Below are 19,741 nucleotides of genomic sequence, written 5' to 3' on the forward strand. Positions count from 1 at the left end.
TCTCTGGACAAATATCTATTCAAGCCCTTTACCCATTTTTGAATTGGGTTGTTTTTCTGTTGTTAGAATCCTTTATATATTCTGGATATTAGTCCCTTATTGATATGTGATTCTAAATATTTTCTCTCATTCTTTGGGTTGCCTTTTCACTCTGTTGATAGTGTCCTTTGATGCACGAAAGTTTTTAATTTTGGTGAAGTGCAATTTATCTATTTTTACTTTTGTTGCCTGTGCTTTTGGTGTCCTATCCAGGAAATCATTGATAAATCCAATATCATGAAATTTTTTTCCTATGTTTTCTTCTAAGAGTTTTATAGTTTCAATTCTGATGTTTAGATTTTTTTTTTTTGGCTGCACCACGCAGCATGTGGGATCTTAGTTCCCAGACCAGGGATCGAACCTGCGCCCCCTGCATTTGAAGCGTGGAGTCTTCACCACTGGACCACCAGGGAAGTCCCTGATGTTTAGATTTTTGATTCATCAACTTAATTTTTGTATCTGGTATAAAGTGAGGGTTCAAATGCACTGCTTTGCATGTGGATATCCTGTTTTCTTAGCACCATTTGTTGAAGATTTTAACTACCCCAGCCTTCTTTGGTTTACATTTTCATGAAATATCTTTTTCCATCCCTTCACTATGTGTGTCCTCAAAGCTAAAGTGAGTCTCTTGTAGGCGTCGTATACTTGGATCTTGTTTTTTAATCCATTTAGTCACTCTGTGCCTTTTGATTGGATAATTTAGTTCATTTACATTTAAAGTAGTTATTGATAGATATGAACTTACTAGTGCCATTTTGTTAATTGTTTTCTGTTTGTTTTGTAATTCCTTTGTGTTTTGGTACCTCTTTTGCTCTATTCCTTTGTGATATGATGATTTTCTGTAGTGGTATGCTTTGATTCCCTTATCTTTGTATATCTACTGTAGGTTTTTGCTTTGTGGTTGCCATTATGCTTTCATAAAACATCTTATACTTGTAACAGTCTATTTTATGCTGATAACAAGTTAACTTCAAATGCATACAAAAGCTCTAGGTTTTTACACTTCCACTCCACACATTTTATGTTTTTGATGTCACAATTTACATTTTTTACATTGTGTATTCATTAACAAATTATGTACTTGTAGTTATCTTTAAAACTTTTTGCTTTTAACCTTTATACTAGAGTTGTAAGTGATTTACCCACCACAATTACAACATTAGAGTACTCTGAATTTAGCTATATATTCACCATTACCATTAGGCTTTATACTTTCACATGTTTTCCTGTTACTAATTAGCATCCTTTTGTTTCAACTTGAAAAAAATCCCTTTAACATTTCTTGTAAGGCTGGTTTAGTGGTGATGAATTCCTTCAGCTTTTTTTTGTTTTTGTTCTAGAAAACTCTTTATCTCTCCTTCAATTCAGAAGGACAACTTTGCCAGGTAAAGTATTCTTGGTTGGCAGTGTTTTTCTTTCAACAATCTGAATATATTATGCTGCTCCTTCTGGCCTACAAAATTTTTGTTGAAAAATATGCTGATAGTCTTATGGGAGTTCGCTTGTACATAACAAGTTGCTTTCTCTTGCTGCTTTTAAGGTCCTCTCTGTCTTTAACTTTTCACAGTTTAATTATACTGTGTCTTTGTGTGGGTCTCTTTAGATTTATCTTATTTGGTACTGTTTAGGCTTCCTAGATATAGATGTTTGTTTATTTCCCCAGGTTAGGGAAGTTTTTAGCCATTATTTCTGTGAATAAGTGCTCTGCCTCTTTCTCTCTTTTCCTTCTGGGACCCCCATAATACAATGGTCTGCTTGATGGCATCTATAAGTCCCTTAAGCTATCTTCACTCATTTTCATTCTCTTTTTTTGGTTCCTCTGATTAGATGAAGTCCACTGCCCTGTCTTTGAGTTTGCTGATCTGTTCTTCTGCTTGATCTAGTTTGTTGTTGAACTGTTGAACCCTTCTATTGAATTTTTCAGTTCAGTTATTGTATTCTTCAGCTCTATGATTTCTGTTTGATACTTTCTTATATTTTATCGATTTCTTTCACAGGGAATTGCTCCATATATAGCTGTCCATTCAGTGCCTCCACGGGAGGAGTGGAGTTCAGGACCCCCTTATGTCACCATCTTGATTGACCCTCCTGTTCTTTTTCAAGATTGTTTTGACCATTCAGGGGTCCGTTGAGATTTCATGTTAATTTTAGTATGAATTTTTCTGTTTCAGCAAACAAAAATCTTTGGGATTTTGATAGGGATTTCATTGAAGCTAGAGGCAGCTTTGGGTGGTAATATCATCTTAACAATATTAAGTATTCCAGCCCATGAATATGGATGTCATACCTACAGTGTTTTGTAGTTTTCAGTGTACAATATTTTGCCTCCTTTGTTAAGTGTATTCCTAAGTATTTTATTCTTTTTGATGCTATTGTCAATGGAATTATTAATTTCCTTTTCAGATTGTTCATTGTTAATGTATAGACATGCAACTGATTTTTGCATGTTAATTTCATATACTGCAACCTTTGCTGAATTTATTAGTTATAACTTTTTAAATAGAATCTTTAGTGCTTTCTACATATAAGATCATGTCATTTGTGAACAGAGGTAATTTTTCATCCTTTTCAATTTGGATGCTAGGCCTATTAATTTCTATTCAGAAACTCTGTATTCTTTCTTACTTTTGGTCTGTTAGGTGTCATTTTCTAGGGAGATATCCTAAACCTCCTTCTGTAATTGTGAATTCCAATTACTTTTTAAAAGTCCAATGTCATTCTAAGCCATATTGTTCTTGAAGATATTGAGGTCCTGAAATTGACACTTGGTGGGTATCTATCAACCATTGCTAAAGGAACACATGCATGAAGTATCTGTGGAACAAACATTTCTTGAAAATCTACTTTGTATCTGGCACTGAAGAGATCAACTTCTTAAAGATTCCAGTCTAGAGGAGGGTATAATCACTGTTACACAGGTGTGAAGTTGTATAATGTAGTGGGGGGTAGGAAGACATTGAGTTAGAGAAACCTGTGTGAATCCTGCTCTGTACTACCAGTGTATGTAACCTGGGGCCAGTTACTTAATGTCTGCTCCTTTAGTTCTTCCTTTGTAAAATGGGAATAATTTAACCTACTTTGCAGTATAAGTAAAGCTCCTCACATAGTGAATTTTTTTACATTAAAAATTGTAAAAATTGTAGCTCTCTAAGACCTATAGATTGATGCTATCTATCCCATAGCTTATAGAAACAAAAAATAGGTGACCAACACTCCCAGGTTTAGGGTGGCCTACAGTTATCAAATACCAACTGTAAACTAGGTAGATGGGGAGCCTGAGCTCGCTCTGGGCAGCACAGTTAAAAGGTGGAAAGCCAGAACCTGAACCCAATTTGGGCTGGTCCAAAGCTATTGCTCTCCTGAGCTGACATTGGGCTGGAGCTTGAAGAAGGAATAAGGAGGGCACATTCTAAGTAGAGAAAACAGCTTTTACAAAGGCACAGAGATGTAAAAGTGCATGTTATGTTTGGAGAGCAGTGAATAGAGCTATACCATTGATAAACAGTGGTAGGAGTTAAGGTTGGAAAGTGAAATGGGCTCTGATTGTAAAGTGCCTTCCCAGTTTCGATTTTCGTCCATAAGCAACGAAAAACCGCTAAAATACTTTGCATAATGGAGAGTCATAGTCAGTGTGCTTGATGAACTAGAGGGATAAAGGCCAGAGTAGAGCATGCCAGTTAAGAAAGAGGCTTCTGCGAAATCCAGAGCAGAGACCTACAGACTGGAGGTGGGTCCATGGTAGTGGAAAAGTAAAAACACAGGGTGACACGGTTCTGTCGGCCATTCCAGAACTTTCAGCAGGACCCCAGGCACTTAATATATGGCTTAAGCTTTCTAAATGTAACAGGAGACAGCTGTTTGCTTAGTTATTTGAAAGTTGTCTGAAATTTCTTCATATGCTGCATGGATTTGGATCCTAAGTTATAGCCTCTGCTGTTTTTAACTGAACTGGACTTCTAAACTATGGAGCAGGTAACTGTTCCGTTTAAGCAAAACCGGCTTTGCCTTCATCACTGCAGGTATCTGACTCTCTCTTAGGAGCATGCATTGCTTAGATCACAGTAGCAAACAGAGATTGAAAAATTTAACTTCATTGGCCAGAGATTTTTTGATGCTCCATACATGTACAAGGGGGAAGGAAGTGTTGCTTTCTGAGTGCCTTCATGTATTCACTTGGCTTGGATATAGCGTGGGGATGGAATAGTAAGGAAATCAGGAGATTCTGTAACTTATGTAGGGAAAAGGGAGGAACAGGTGTAAGATAATTATTGAGCTCACACAGAGTATGCTTGGGCCTTGGGTGATACAGATTGAAGAATAGGCCACGCTGTCCTTCAGGAACTTACCATGCTGGTGGGAACATGAGAGAGATGGGTAACTGGTAAAACACAGACTTCTAAGTGGAAATGACCCAAGTGCCTTGAGAAAGGAAGCAAGGGGAGCAGTGTCCTGGCAGGTTGCTACAGAGATGGGACAGGGACACTGGAATGACTTTGGGGTTTGGGTCCTCCTGACGCTGAGCGTTTCACTCCGACCACCCTTCTCTTTCACAAGAACTCTAATTGTTTCTTTTGTTGTCTTTGGTCTCATCTTTATGGCCTGTGGGGTGTCCACCCCTCGTTTGCTCTCCCTGGTCTGCACTAGTCTCTCCCATTGCCATGTCCTTGTTTATCCTCTCTTTCCCTCTGGTTAGTGTTTTTATTAGAAAATGAAAAACTTCAGTGATTATATGGAAGAACTGTGTCCAGCTGCTCAAACCCACCCAGTTTCTTTTTTTAGCTTTTCCCCCACTTAAAAATAAACAGCATCAGGTCCCACTTGCCAAGCCTTTGTCACTGTCTCCAGCAGCCGTTCCTCCGGCCCATATGCTCCCCCAGATGCTCAGCCCGTCCCCTCCTCCTGTCTCGGCCCCACGTGCAGGCCCTCCGTGGACAAGTGCAGGGTCCCCGGAGCACAGCCACCTGCAGCCCCACCACACCATCTGCCTCTCACCCCCCATGGCCACTCTGAGCATCACTTCTGACCCAGATTCCATGGACCGCACCCCCCAGACCCTGGCTTGTTTGCCTGGCCAGTCCTGTGATTTCCAAGGACAGGATGTTGACTGGAAAAGATAGAGGGGTTGCCATGGAGATGTGAATAAACACACTTGCAGACACCTCGCAGCAGGAACTGCAAACTCTTCTGACAGACGTTTAGTTCAGCCCCAGGTTTCCTTTGTTTGGGTTACATGCCTCACCTTTGGAGTTGGTGTCTTAGAGGGAAGTTTAGAGCCATCGCTAAACTGTTAGTTATAGCATTTCCACACACCAGCTCTTGTTTCTTCTTTCAGAGACAGCGAGCTCACCCAGAGGAATTAGAGGGTACCTGCCCTTGGGCCTGAAGAGTGGGTTATATCGACACTAACATGGAGAGAAACTGCCCCAACCTGTCGCATGAGTTAAGAGTCTGTGCGAGAGCACTGGTCACCCCTGCAGGGGAACAAAGTGGTGCTTTCCAGCGTGCTCGGCCTCCCATTCCTCCTTTCTCCTCCAGGTTTCAGGGCTGTGAGGGTGAGGCGGTTGCTGCGTCTTGCCTGAACATAACTGGGGACACAAGTGGCTCCTCCTCTCTCAAATGTGATACCAGGTGGTAGTGGGGGGGAGGCGAGGGGGCCTAGCACTGGGACACTATAAAAGAACGCTTTCCCTGCCCTGGGATGCATTTTTTCTGGGCCCCAGGGGGAAAGGGGCATGTTTTTGCCATTGCTCCTAATGAGAGAGGAAGGGAGGTTCTGTGCCCCGTGGGCCGAGAGAGAAGTTAGCTCTATAATGAAAGTAGAAGAAAACCTTTGATCCTTTCTCAAGAGGGCGCTGTTGACATTTTGGGCAGGACGGTTCTATCCCACACATTGCAGTATGTTTATAATCCCTGGCCCATCAAATGCCACAGTTACCTCCTGGCAATTGCGTTGTCCTTGGGACAACGAAAAATGTCCAGCAAATTTCCAAACATCCCCTGGGGTACAGTGCCACTCCCAGTTTTTTTTTTGCTGCCAGAATATTGGATGGCCACAGACTCATCTATCCTCTGGGAAGAGACCATGACCAGACCAGGGCTCCTTTTTATCCTCATGTAGTCATGTTAATGAGAATGAAAATCTGTTTACTAATCAGCGCCTTATCTGATCAAGTTGGCGGTATGAAAATACCTGATGGCTCTTCATTGCACAATGATTTTATTTTTCTCCCTATTTGGTTTACAATTCCGCAACCTTTCAAGCACCTGAACCATGAGGATGGGTGACTAACATGTGGGGCTTGACCCTGCACATGAACAACCTGCATCCTAGATGTGAAGGACCACAGGAGTGATGACAGTAATTGCAATAGGACTTCAGAAGAGACAGTGCAAAAGATACAAAGTGTTTAAAGTGGGAATTTTGGCCCTGTGGCCCTAGGGGCTCAGAAAGTCATATTTATTGACAGAGTTGGCTGGGCCAAGGGATCTTCCAGCCTTGCCCAGATGGCATTTTTTTTTCTCCTGGGAACTCTGAATTTGGTGCTTACCTCTAGAGTTCCTGTAAACCAGTGACTAAGGCCAGATGGTTCCCAAGATAGAAAGAAATCCCTGATGTCAAATCTGTCACCTTCTACAATGAGGCGAGGGAACCCAAAGAGGAAAGACGAGTTGCAGCCAAGACTTCCATCCCCTTTGCTATTAATTATTACCCTCCTGTGGATTATCCAGACAGGTCCTCTTTTTCCTTCCTTCTGGCCCATCATTCTGCCTTCCCACTGATTCACAATGAAGAGACACAATGTTCTGTCAAGTTTGCTGCGTGTTGGCAAGGCTAATTTTGTCAGTTCAGAGGATGGGGCTATTAGTTAAAATTAGGTTTTTGGATTTTCTTTATCATCATCTATTTTGTCTTCCACCCACTCACCCTGGGGTCGGGGGCAGATAATCAAGAATTGCCTATGAGCATCTTGATTTCTCCTTAAGTCTTTCTAGCCTATTGATTCCAACAGCCTGTGCCTTTAACATTCTTGCTAATTTTTTTAAAAAATAAATTAACTGTTTCTAAAGATTGACTTGTAGTCGGTCATTTCAAATTTTAGATCTTCCCTCCTGTCTCTGAGATCAGAGGCTCCTTTGTATTTGCTCTTATTCTGACTTCTGTTTTTCCTGAGCAGAAATTGGAATTTATTGAGTCATGTAGCTGAGAGAGATACTGGGGTAATCAGAGAATCAAAGGAAGAGCAGTAGGAACCAGGGCCTCAGGTTCTGGAGAGAGGATCCCCATGCTTCCAGCCCTCACTGTCCCCTTCATCTCTTCCCTTGCTCTGCCTCTTTCCCCCCAGCTTTGCCTCCCCCTGTAGCCCGGCCCTCGCCCTGTACCAGGTAACCCGGCACCACAGCCCCGCTTAGCAACCCAACGCAAGCAGTGTTTTCCTCTCTCCTTATCTCTGTGTTGATTATTTAATAATTGTAATCATTTCCCACAAAAGGAGAACCACTTTGAGCTTTAACCAAGCAATGTGGCTCTCTGTAATTGACATTAAAAAGAGAAAGATCAATGGGGTCTTTGAACTCCCCTAACAGGATATAAGGTTAGGGAAGACTGATAGGGTTTGAACAGAAGTTCCTCACGTTCCTTAGAAATCAAATGTGTTATCAGTGACCCCTGTACCTGGAGAGAATTATTTGGGCACATTTATGTCAATTACAACAGTTCATATTTTCTTGATTTATCATTGTGGATTTTTCCCCCATCCCCCTGCTTCCTCTCACCCCACCTCCTGAGTCACTGCTAATTGAGTCAGTAACACTCAGAAAGTATCTTCCTCTGCTTGAAAATGCAGAAACTGGCAGATTAATGTCTCCTTATTCTCAGAGGTGAAGAGTGCTGAATTTCAATCCTGCTTCATCCCTATTTCTCTTTCATTACCAGTTGTTATGCTGTGTAGTTATCTCTTATCTGGTCTTGTTTGGCAGCATCCCCTGTGCATGCTTGTGGCCTCTCAGAGGAGGGGGAGAGACTAGAGGTCATCTTGTCTAGTGGCCTCTAACCAGGGGCATGTCAGCATCACTTGAGAGCTTTCCAGAACAACCGTGTGCAGGCAGACAACTTCGTCACTGCCTGCTACACACAGCTTATCCATGAGAAAGCCACACTCTCACATATGGTGGCAGTAAAACCCATGCTCCAAAATGATGCTGGAGGAGAGAGCCATGGATGGGAAGCTATAGGGTAGCAGGTATATCTGAGCCTACAGACCAGACCTGAGACTGGCAGGGGAGAAACGGGGAGGGGATCAGGAATTCATTTCTCTAGGCTTTCAGAGGACACTGACCAAGGCTTACAGAGTAGCCACAGATGATCCAGAGTAGGGTCACCAGGAATAAGTAAATCTCCTATTTGAGACTCACCCTCTAGCTTAGTCCTTTTTGCCTGTTAATTCAGAATTCTGTTTGTAACTGGAGCACAGCTGAAATCAAGATTCAAGTGACCCCAAGAGATGTGCAGGCTTTAGGAAGATATTCAGGAATGATCTCTAGAACCTCTGCTCTCTCTCTCTCTTCTATGTCTTTGTTTTTTTGTTTAAATCTTTAAAAATATTTATTTATTTATTTATTTATTTGGCTGCGTCGGGTCTTTCTGCGGCACGCGGGATCTTTTCATTGCAGCCCGCGGGCTCTCTAGTTGCAGCGCACGGGCTTAATTGCCCCGCAGCATGTGAGATCTTAGTTCCCCGACCAGGAATCGAACCCGTGTCCTCTGCATTGGAAGGCGGATTCTTAACCACTGGACCACCAGGGAAATCCCTCTTTTCTGTGTCTTTGGATTAGGCTGAGGTATTTGTCAGAAACCCTGGGTTGAGCCATAGCTTGTTCTCATTCTGAATCTGCAGTCCCGAAGGACATTCCCTGTGCACGTACTGATGGGGCACACACACTCCAGACACAGCATTGTGATCTCACTCAGTAGGGCACCAGAATGATCAATGCTGAGAAATAAACACTTTGTTTAATTTATGAAATCCCTGAGAAAATATTAAAAGGGGAGGAAAAGTGCAGTGAAGACCTTGGATGGACGAACAGAATTTTTTATCATCATTACTGGAAAACATCTCTCCAGTTCCTGCATATTTCAGGCGCTGTGATAAGCTGACCTTCTCTGATGCTGCTACAAGTTCACTCTCGGTGGGGCATGTACCCTGAGCTCTGATTCCAGGAAGGGGGTTGGCTTGTACTGATTCTCCTGAACCCTTTTAATGGGATTCCTTCTAATAGTGGGTCAGATTTATGGGGGTGCTTCCCAGGGTCAAGATAACTGGCCCAGAAGATCGCCCTGAGCTTGACCTCATTACATAGAGTTGTGCTTGTTATCATGGAGAGGAGTCTAAACAGATCTTGGACGTGTAGATTTATGTGCAGAAAGCGTGTGGAGACATTTCAGCTAGATCCTAACTAGGTTCGGTGCTTGTGTTACACATGTCAGAGGGAAGCCCATTTTGGCAGTAGGAAATAGCAACTTGGGAGCGTGTCACTTCGTTCCTTAGACCAGAATGAGCATCTTGCAGGAATAGAAGTTTTGAGAGCTGTTTAAATATCAACCTACCTCAGGCTCTGCAGGGAGGCATCCTGAGCTGGTAACAGAGAGAGGCTGCGTGAAGTCTCAGCCCGATTTTTTCCACCCTTGTGATGAGATGCCTTCTACCTTTTCCCCATAGGCCCAGTTCCTCTCCCCACAAGCTCGCCGTCGATTCCATGCTGCCCTTGCATCTTGTTCCACCTCCATGCTGATCCTGTCCAACCTGGTGTTTCTTGGGGGCAATCAAGTTGGGAAAATCTACTGGAATAGGATCTTCATACAAGGTAAGTTGCTGTTTTCAGACAATTTCTTGTTTTCCGCATTTGTGCAGCTGGTATCACGTATGTGACGGCGGGGAGGCATTCCTTGCTCTATGCATGGTGTGTGACCTATAAAAATACCAGCCAGGAGCAAAGTCCTGTGTTTAGCTGTGGTTTTAACTGTTCCCTATTTTGATGTACATTTTATCTGCCGTGTGTGATACTCATCATCAAAGTGTACCATCCCAAATCTCCCAAACTCTCTCATTCCCTTCTACTAAGTTACCTCTCCAATTTTTGGATTTTTCCTAATCTTCCCTGCTATCTTTAGATCACCCTTCACTATACTGTAGAGTCTTACCTTGTTCCACTTACTACTCTGAATGTCCTACCAGGAGAATGTTCTAGAAGCCCCATTGTGCTGCTGCTATGGGCATGGTGCCTGGTTTGCCACACCTCTTTGTTGTGGATGGTTTTTTCTGAACACTGGCTTGCCAGCATCAGCACCCAACCTGATGTTTAATGTACATGTGTTTAATGTCATGTATGTCTCCATGTCCACAGCAAAGTCACACCTGCAGCAGGTAAAATTGCATTAGTAATTGCACTGCATTAATAATTGGTCATCATTTATTTATGGGCATCATTTCCTTTGGGCTAGAACTGAGAGTTACATCACGTCCTAAGAGTATTGGGAGAATGTGAGCTACTCACAGAGCACATTATTCAGCCAGTTCACTGTGTGTTCAGAGCCAAGGTCCCCTGTTCCGTTTCCCTGACCAGTGACCTGGTTTTGTGTTTTTGGTTTCGGAAGTTTTGCCAAGTGGTAATGGTCATGGCTAGGCTGTTACCTCTACAGCTGGGTCCCCGACAAGCCAGCGATGCTTTGGCTGCAGCCCTTTTAACAACAGAAATAACCCCAACACAGCTGCATGATCCCAGGGTGCCAGGTCATGAATCTAAACTGTGGCAGGCTTAGGTGAGCCAGGCTCAAAGGGACCATGAGAGAGCTCTGTTCTGCTTTCATCTTGTCACTACAGTACCCCTTTGATCTTGCTTTCTGAGAAATGTTTTAGCTGATAGTTCCTGAAAAGACCAGGTACTTTTTAAGTGGAAGCTGCCCTTTAATAAAGATGGGAGGTGGACTGTCTTGGTGGCGCAGTGTTTAAGAATCCACCTGCCAATGCAGGAGACACGGGTTCGAGCCCTGGTCCAGGAAGATCCCACATGACGCGGAGCAACTAAGCCCGGGTGCCACAACTACTGAGCCTGCGCTCTAGGGCCCGTGAGCCACAGCTACTGAGCCCACGCACCACAACTACTTAAGCCCATGCGCCTAGAGCCCCTGCTCCGCAACAAGAGAAACCACTACAATGAGAAGCCTGTCAACACAACTAGAGAAAGCCCGCACACAGCAACGAAGACCCAACGCAGCCAAAAATAAATAAATAAATAAATTAAAAAAAAAAATCCACCTGCCAGGGCAGGGCACACGGGTTCGAGCCCTGGTCCGGGAAAATCCCACATGCCGCAGAGCAACTAAGCCCGTGCGCCGCAACTACTGAGCCCATGCACCACAACTACTGAAGCCCATGCACCTAGAGCCCCTGCTCCGCAACAAGAGAAGCCACCGCAATGAGAAGCCCGCACACCGCAACGAAGAGTAGCCCCCGCTTGCTGCAACTAGAGAAAGCCCACGCACAGCAACAAAGACCCAACACAGCCAAAAAAAAAAAAAAAAGATGGGAGGTAATGGGGTGCAGAGGACCTAAAGATAAAAGAATCCTCCTTGAAGTGGGCAACACAATGTCAACCTTTCTTGCCTCCTCCCACCATGCCTAGCACAGTGCAAAGAACACGATGACTCTGGAAAATGCTGACTTGGGCTTTGCTGGTCACATGAGCAAGAAGACTCTAATCTTTGCTTCAGTAAATAACCACAGCGGGTGTTTGCTACTTGTAAGGTGCTGAGAAGACAAGGGTGGAGAAAGAAGCACAAATGTGGGAGCCAGGCATGCAAACGTGTCAATAGAGTCAGATAATTGCTGTGCCAAAGGCATACGGGATTGCTGGACGTCACAGCGTGGAGGGCTGGCCTTCCCGTGGAAGTTGAATTTCACAGAGGAGGCGACATCTGAATTGGAGCTTTGAGCAAGAAGGAGGAACTTGCTAGATGAAGAAGGCAGGTGCATGGGGGTATTGAACACTAGTGGCTACGTCAGACCATCCCAAACTCTCAGCAATTTTTCCCCGTAGAAGTGTATTCCTCTCACAGTTCAGTGAAGGTCCAGTGTTTTTTTTCTAAGCAGTGATTCCAGGACCTAGACTGTTTCTGTTTTGATTCTTCACCTTGTCCCGGCATTACGGAGGAGAAGAGAACACAGGGACAGGTTCACCAGGTACTAAACTCCCCCGCCAGAAGTGACACTCGATGTTTCTGCCCACATTGCCTTGGCCAGAACCAGTCATGTCAGAACCCTAAATGCAGTTCAGGGAGATGTGGGGAAGCACACAGGTACCGTAGGCTATGGCACGGCAGGACAGGGCACATGAGGCAACCGGCTGGAGGCACCCAAGAGGCAGTTAAAAATGTGACCTGGCGTTGGGGAGGAGGATGGGACAGAATGACTGCGAGACAGGGCATGGAGGTGGTGGGTGAGGCCGTGGGAGTGGATACAGTTCGCCGAGCAGCATGCACAGAGTGAGAAGAGACAGGTGGGAGGTAAAACCTGGCGATGCTGGCATTTAAAGGGGCAGAGGAAAGATAGCAGCTGTAAGATGTTCTTTCTGCTTCTCAAAGACATGAAGGTCAAAGTGTGATTTGCCCTGTACCCGGTGGAGCTAACATCAGGCACACGGGGGAGTGGGGATTGGGGTTCTGAAATATCTGGTCTGCTTCTGCTGTGTGGGTCCTATTATGATCTACAACTGGATACACCTGTGTCCTCCTTGGAGCCAGGTGCTGGAGTCCCGAGCGAATGATTCTCTGAATATGGAGGGCTCTGGAATCGTTTCTCTCTGGGTTCTGAGGCCAGGGAAGCTCAGCTTAGAAGGCATTTTCTATGTCAGAGATAATTCACATCAGCCTGGTCCCATCTCAGCTGGTCTTTCCCATGGGTGCCCTCAGTCAGGGAAGGTTTCCTGGGGTTTTGGTGGTTACCTCGTTTGTTCCCCGCTGCAGGTCTTTTATCCCTGAGTGATTGAATTTAGATATCTCTTGGAGGAAAGTGAACCAGATGGTGCCAAATCCACCATCCTTGAGAACTCTAGATTTCTTTTCATAACGAATTTGATTGACCTGATAGAAGATTAGTATGAATATTCATGTTTTGGTACAAAAAAGTATTATTGAGTTTATAGGATGCTTCCTCAGACGCGGCTGGGGGTGTCATATTAGCTTTCTAAAATAAAAAAAAATCTGAATTCTGAAAATCGTCTGGCTCCAAAGGTTTCAGATAAGGGACTGTTGTGCTGTACCTCTAGCTGCTGATGGATGAGCCAGGACTTAGACATCCTGCTTGTCTCTGGCCTCTTCCTTCGGCCGCGTGATCAGGACCTGTTTTTCCAAGACCCATCTCTACACATGGAGGAAAATGCGATGGAGTGAGCCAGGAGGTCTGACTGGGGGGAACGGAGAGCGGTTAAGCTCAGTCTCTAGATTTCCAGGTTTCATGGGAAGGTAACTCTTCCTCCAAGGGTAACCACCCTTGTCCCTTTGTGCCTTGATGGGCTGGGACTTGCAGTGACAGAGAGGAGCTGGTAGCACCACAGACTTCCAAGGTGTCCAAGGAGGACAGGGATTATGGAGGAGATTACCAGTGCCCCACAGAGAATGGGATGTGGATACACACAGGCCTTAAAGGACAGCCTCATTAATCCTTAGGGAGCCTTTTCCCAGTATCACTGGTGTCTCTAGAAGTGTCTCATGATTAGCCTGGAGGAGTTGCCTTGTCTCCCTGACTCCAGTTCACTGCTTTAGACATGGATTTGTTTGCTTTAAGCTACAAAGCTTGTTTTAGTAAATATCTCAATATTTACCTTATGTAAATATCTCTATCCTGGTCTCAAAGGGGTTGGTGATGTGAGGCTGTAAAACCAGATCCTTCCCTTTCTGCTGTGCGCTCTGCCTAGCTGTCCAGAAAAGTGGACAATGCCAGCCACAGGATGGAAATGCTGAGTGGCTTTCTGGGGGTCTGGTACATGTCACACAGTGTTATCTCTGCTGCAGAGATTGGAAAAGTAATGTTCAGTTAATTCAGGGAAGAATAAAGAATCTTTGCCTTTAAAAAAAATCCCCCAACTTTTACTATTGAAATTTACTTCAAGCAGCTTGAGGAGTGTGACTGTTTAAGCCTATTATATATGAATTTAAAGGAACTTAGCTGGGTCTAGGGATCTGAGAAGGCTGTGGCTGGGGATTTGGTCCCTAAGCCTGCTCTAAGAGGGACCCTGCTGTGTCATGCTTTGCAGAGGCAAACACAGGTTGCTTCTTACATAACTCTGTGGCTCTGAAAAGGATTTGTTGTTGGAAGGAGCTTTCTCATGTCTGCCTTAAAATCTCGACATTGAAGTGTAAGTTAGTTTCTTGAACAAGCAGTTGATGACTGCTCTGTAACTCAAAAATATCAATGCATTATAACTCCAAATCTCCAAATCTGTGTCTCAAGCATTCTTGCAGTGCTCTGTCGTCCTGGGACAGTGGGGAGAAAAGGCAGTCAGTGGGGATGGGTATGCACTGGGAATGTATCTGGCCTTGAGGGGGCTGAGAGCTTTATAGTGTTGTTTGGGTGCAGGGTCGTGTTCCTTCTGAAAAGTCCATCTAGTCAACAGAAGGCATGGATTTTGTCAAAAAGGAACCTAATCATTTCCTAAGTGGTAGAGCCCCAGATCCTGCATCTGTTGGAGGTGGTAGAGACATGGTATATCCATCAACCATTCTCCTGCCTGACTCCTCATCTCTCTTACACACACACACACACACACACACACACACACACACACACACACACACGTGTTTGTTTTCCCTTCTTCTTGTTGCCTGATCTAGGTTGGCAAACTCCATCTCAACACTGAGCTCCTGACCCTGTGTCAAGGCGAGGAGAATTGGGTTGTTTTCCCACCAGCTTGCAATGAGAGAGGAGCTAGCAATTTTCTTATGCAGGTCAGAACCTTTACACTCCCCGTATGTGCTTGCTATCTCTAGCTGAGAAAGGAGACAGTATATTTTCTCCCTGATTACTAGCTTGACCAGGAGGTTCAGTCATCTCCTGACTCAGATGGCTCTGGACAGGCATTTTATTTAAAGCCGAATTGGGGTGTTGCACTGGAAATTCCTAAAGGCTGTGGTTAAATAGAAACTCATTCCCCTCACATCTCATTACATTCTTGGGACTAAAATTTCATCTTTGATGAGGGAAGACAGAAGGCAGATGTCAGTGTCTCAGGCACCTTCACCCTCTTCACTAGCCCTTACCTTGCAATGGAGTTTTCATTGCTCTGATCGATTCTGCTTCTGCCCCACTGGGTCCTCTGCAAGTTCTAGAAGAATTTGAGGAGCAGGAGCTTCCCACCCATTGTATTGGCGGTGAAGTTGATACGTAGATATAGGTGACGTAATTTATCTATGGTTGCACATTGGTCCATTACAGACCGTTCTTGGAATCTGAATTTCAAGACTTTCAGATGCCTTGGTTTCTTCTTTAGTCTGTGCCACATGGTCACCCAGATGTCGTGGGCATCAGTTTTCCTAAAAGTATTTCAGCACAAGTCACTAGGCATAGGACGTGAGAAACAGAGAGTGGGAGTTCTTCTCCAGAAGTGTGCCTGGGGTTATGTTAAAGCTGAGAGAATTTCTAAAATATCTAGAAAGGAGTTTGAATCATCGTGCATTTAAGTCCTGCTTTCTGTGAGGCTGTGTGAAACTTTTTGCTGTTAACTAGGAGTTTTTGCAAATTCATTTGAAAAGAGTTTTATGGAATTTGGGAACATTTTAAAGTGTCTTTAAATAGAATATCAAGTAAAGAATAGTATGGTTAGACACAGTTCATCGAATAAAAAGAAAATAATTTTGATTTTTACTGATTCGAAGTCTCTACCTCTCATTGGTCCCCAATCATATATATGCAGTGTGATATTCAAAAGCGTATTACAATCAAATCATTATATTGTACACCTTAAACTAATACAATATTACATGTCAATTATAGCTCCATAATTATATGTTAGTTATTTCTCAATAGGAAAAAAAAGCATGTTACAAATTAAAATCAAACCAAAATAATTTTAAAAATTTAAATAAGTTCCCTTTATCCTCTAATTAAACCTGATATGTGTTCAATATATAAGAGGCTATCTGTAGCAGGATTCCCAAGTCTGTACTCTAAGGCTCAAACCAGGAAATCACGTGGGATTTCTGAAATGAACACACATCCTGGAATTTATACTATTAATTTATTTGACTGCTTATCACAGTTGTTATTATATTACCAGTGGGTGCAGAAATAGCTCAGCACCAGCCGTGCCAGTGAATGCCAGCTGACAGTGAAAGGGGAGTGCCCTGGCTGTCTGAAATGGTTATCACACGCGCTGGAGACCCTTTTCACCAAACGTTCTCCTCAGGTCATTACTGAACATTTTTTTAAAGTGTTAAAAGTTAAGAATATTTAATTTGGAATTCAGTAACATTTTTGTAACAGAAGGGAAAATCTAGCAAGAGTCATCATTCTCAGGTGTCTCAGCTTTGGGAGCAGATTCTTTTGAGCAGTAGACCCCATCCTTGAGTTTGTTTCTGTTTACCAGCACACGGGGCAGTGACCACTTGCTTTATGCTGCCACTCGCATTAGTTTCCTGTGGCCACTGTAACAAATTATTATGAACTTAATGACTTCAAAGGGCACAATTTTATCTCTTACTGTTCTGGAGGTCAGAAGTCTGCAATCAGTCTCACTGGGCTAAAGTCAAGATGTTGGCAAGACTGGTTCCTTCTGGAAACTCTAGGGGAGAATTTGTTTCTTTGCCTTTTCCAGCTTCTGGAGGCCAGCTACATCCCTTGGCTCATGGCTTACCTTCTTCCTCTTCAAAGCCAGCAGTGTAGCATCTTTCTTTTTTAATTTTATTTTTTATTTGAGTGTAATTGCTTTACAATGTTGTGTTAGTTTCTGCTGTACAATGAAGTGAATCAGCCATGCATATACATATATCCCCTCCCTCTGGGACCTCCCTCCCCCCGCCCCATCGCACCCATCTAGGTCATCACAAAGCACCAAGCTGAGCTCCCTGCGCTATACAGCACGTTCCCACTAGCTATCTATTTTACACATGGTAGTGTATATATGTACTGACACATAATCTCCCAATTCGTCCCACCCTCCCCTTCCCGCCCCAGTGTCCACGTGTTCATTCTCTACGTCTGTGTCTCTATTCCTGCCCTGGAAATAGGTTCATCTGTACCATTTTTCTAGATTCCACATATGTGCGTTAATATACAATATTTGTTTTTCTCTTTCTGACTTACTTCACTCTGTATGACAGTCTCTAGGTCCATCCACATATCTACAAATGACCCAATTTCGTTCCTTTTTATGGCTGAGTAATATTCCATTGTATATATGTACCACGTCTTCTTTATCCATTCATCTGCTGATGGGCATTTAGGTTGTTTCCATGTCCCGGCTATTGTAAAATCTCCTCCTCTCTGTCCTGTTTTTCTGCTCCCATCATCGCATTGCCCACTTTCTAACTCCTCCTGTATCTCTCCTATAAGGACCCTTATGATTATTGAGCTCACCTGGATAATCCAGGATAATCTTCCCATTTCAAGATCTTTAACTTGATCACACCTGCAAAGTCACTGCAAAGCCAGGTAAGCTAACTTGCATGAGTTCCAGGGATTAGGACACGGCCATCCTTGGAGGAGCCATTATTTAGCCCGCCACGGCACGATTGAGTAACACTTGCTATTACACAGAACATCCACCACTGGATGTGGCACCACTGTGCCACTGCAATAGCTTCTTTCTCAAGAAATTTGATTATAAAATAGCAATTTGGACATACTGCTAGTCTTATTAAAATAAGAATCTGTCTGTGAAAAGAAATGATGCTTAATTTCACAGAAGTACACATGTGAGATTTGTTGTCTTGAGGGTATTTAGAGAGCAGTGTAGGGAAAAGCTGCAGTTTTGCTTGTTCAACACTTGCTCCGCATTCTTTGGTAACAAATCTCTGTTACCCAACTCTCAGTCTATGTCATACTGAGATCTAGGGGTCAACATGTGAGCAGGACTGGCCCGTCAGTATGGTCCGTCTCCCCACGTGGTGCAATTCCAGAGTTTTTGTTGGAACTGTCAGGGAGGAGAAGCTCTCTTTTGTTGCAGAGGTGTCAGAATATTGGGCTGGAGCTGCTGGCAGCCCTCTTGCTGTCACCAGTGGAGAGCCAAGTAGAGAGGGAAGCCGACTCTGAGGAAAGCAGAACTGCATGTGGGAAACTGTATTTTGGAGGTAGTATTTTGAGACAACCCACTGCAACATATTCTTTTTTGAAAAAATTTTATTGGAGTATAATTGATTTAGAATGTTGTGTTATTTTCAGGTGTACAGCAAAGTGATTCAGTTATACATATTTTTTCAGATTTTTTTTCCCACATAGGTTATTGCAGAATATTGAGTAGAGTTCCCTGTGCTATACAGTAGGTCCTTGTTGGTTATCTGTTTTATATGTAGTAGCATGTATATGTTAATCCCAAGCTCCTGATTTCCAGGAGATCTTGAAGCCAACATATACATGTACTTTTCAATAATAGGAGCCTCTATTCTTTACTCAGTTCACATAATTCTCCAGGGCTTTCTTGTGTTTCTGCATGTCTTTTGAGCAGATATACTGACTGCTTTTGTTCCAGGCTGTCTTTCCAAGAATATTTGTATAGCAAACATCTTTGGAAGATGGAGATAGTGTCTTTTTCCAAAGTAGAGGGTATTTGATTACTGTCCAGTACAATAAAAATAATCTCTCTGGGGCAAAGGTCAGGCAGGTTTACCGCCCATTATAAAATATTTAGATTCCTATGTCTGGGGCTTATCTCCTATAACATAACCACTGCATGTGCAGGCATCACCTGGCCCTCTTTGCATCGCATTGTGGGATCTGGGGCTCAGGGAAACGGCACAAATGCTCTGGCTACTTTTATTGCTATGAGCGAGAAAGTCCTTCATCTCTGACCTAAGAGTCTCATGTCTTCTGCCAGCATCCATGAAACTGTGTCAGGCTAATTTGTTGCTTGCAAGTAGAGTTAAATCTCAGATCCTTCACTTATTGACAATCCAGTTCAGTTAGGTTTCTGTAACTTGTAACCAAAAGCATATGATTAATGTAGATTAATGAGATAATGTAGGTGGAATACACCACTGTCACAGGTCCTTAAGGGAAGGATATTTGGGTAGATTCTTTTATACTGAATCATTTTTTTGGTATAATTTTTTTTGGCTTATGTGCCTCCTAATAGAGTAACTTTGAGAAATTATGTACCCGGTTCTGTGTTTTAAAGTAGGCATCTAATTTCTTGTATTATAAATTTAAATAATTATGAAAGATCTAATTTTTGCCATATTATAAATATTGACATTTAAAAGATAAACCAACACCTCTAAATAATATAAATTATAAATAACTTAGTGGTTTGATATCCACCATCATCCTTTAAAAATATAAATGAGCAAGATCTTCTTTCACAGTAACATTTCCTTGATTTCATATTTCTATTTCATTGCTCCCGCAGAATTTTGTCTTGTCTCAAAGTTATGTCCTTTATCTACTATCATACTTCTCTATAGCATTGGGTTTTTTTGTTTTGTTTTTCTACCACTGTA

At 43.1% G+C, this 19,741-nt stretch overlaps 1 protein-coding gene across 11 annotated transcripts in view; it reads left to right on the forward strand.

Moving 5' to 3' along the window:
- The window catches only part of HHAT (hedgehog acyltransferase), a 516,536-nt gene that overhangs the window by 294,891 nt on the left and 201,904 nt on the right, over window positions 1-19,741 (forward strand). For all 11 annotated transcript variants that reach the window (XM_082464282.1, XM_082464276.1, XM_082464277.1 and 8 more), the window contains one exon: window positions 9,756-9,900. In XM_082464282.1, the coding sequence (XP_082320408.1) occupies window positions 9,756-9,900 (145 nt within the window). The remainder of the gene's footprint in view (window positions 1-9,755; window positions 9,901-19,741) is intronic.

The sequence above is a fragment of the Balaenoptera physalus genome, assembly GCF_965194825.1.
Source record: "Balaenoptera physalus genome assembly, chromosome: 1".
Classification (NCBI taxonomy): Eukaryota; Metazoa; Chordata; class Mammalia; order Artiodactyla; family Balaenopteridae; genus Balaenoptera; species Balaenoptera physalus.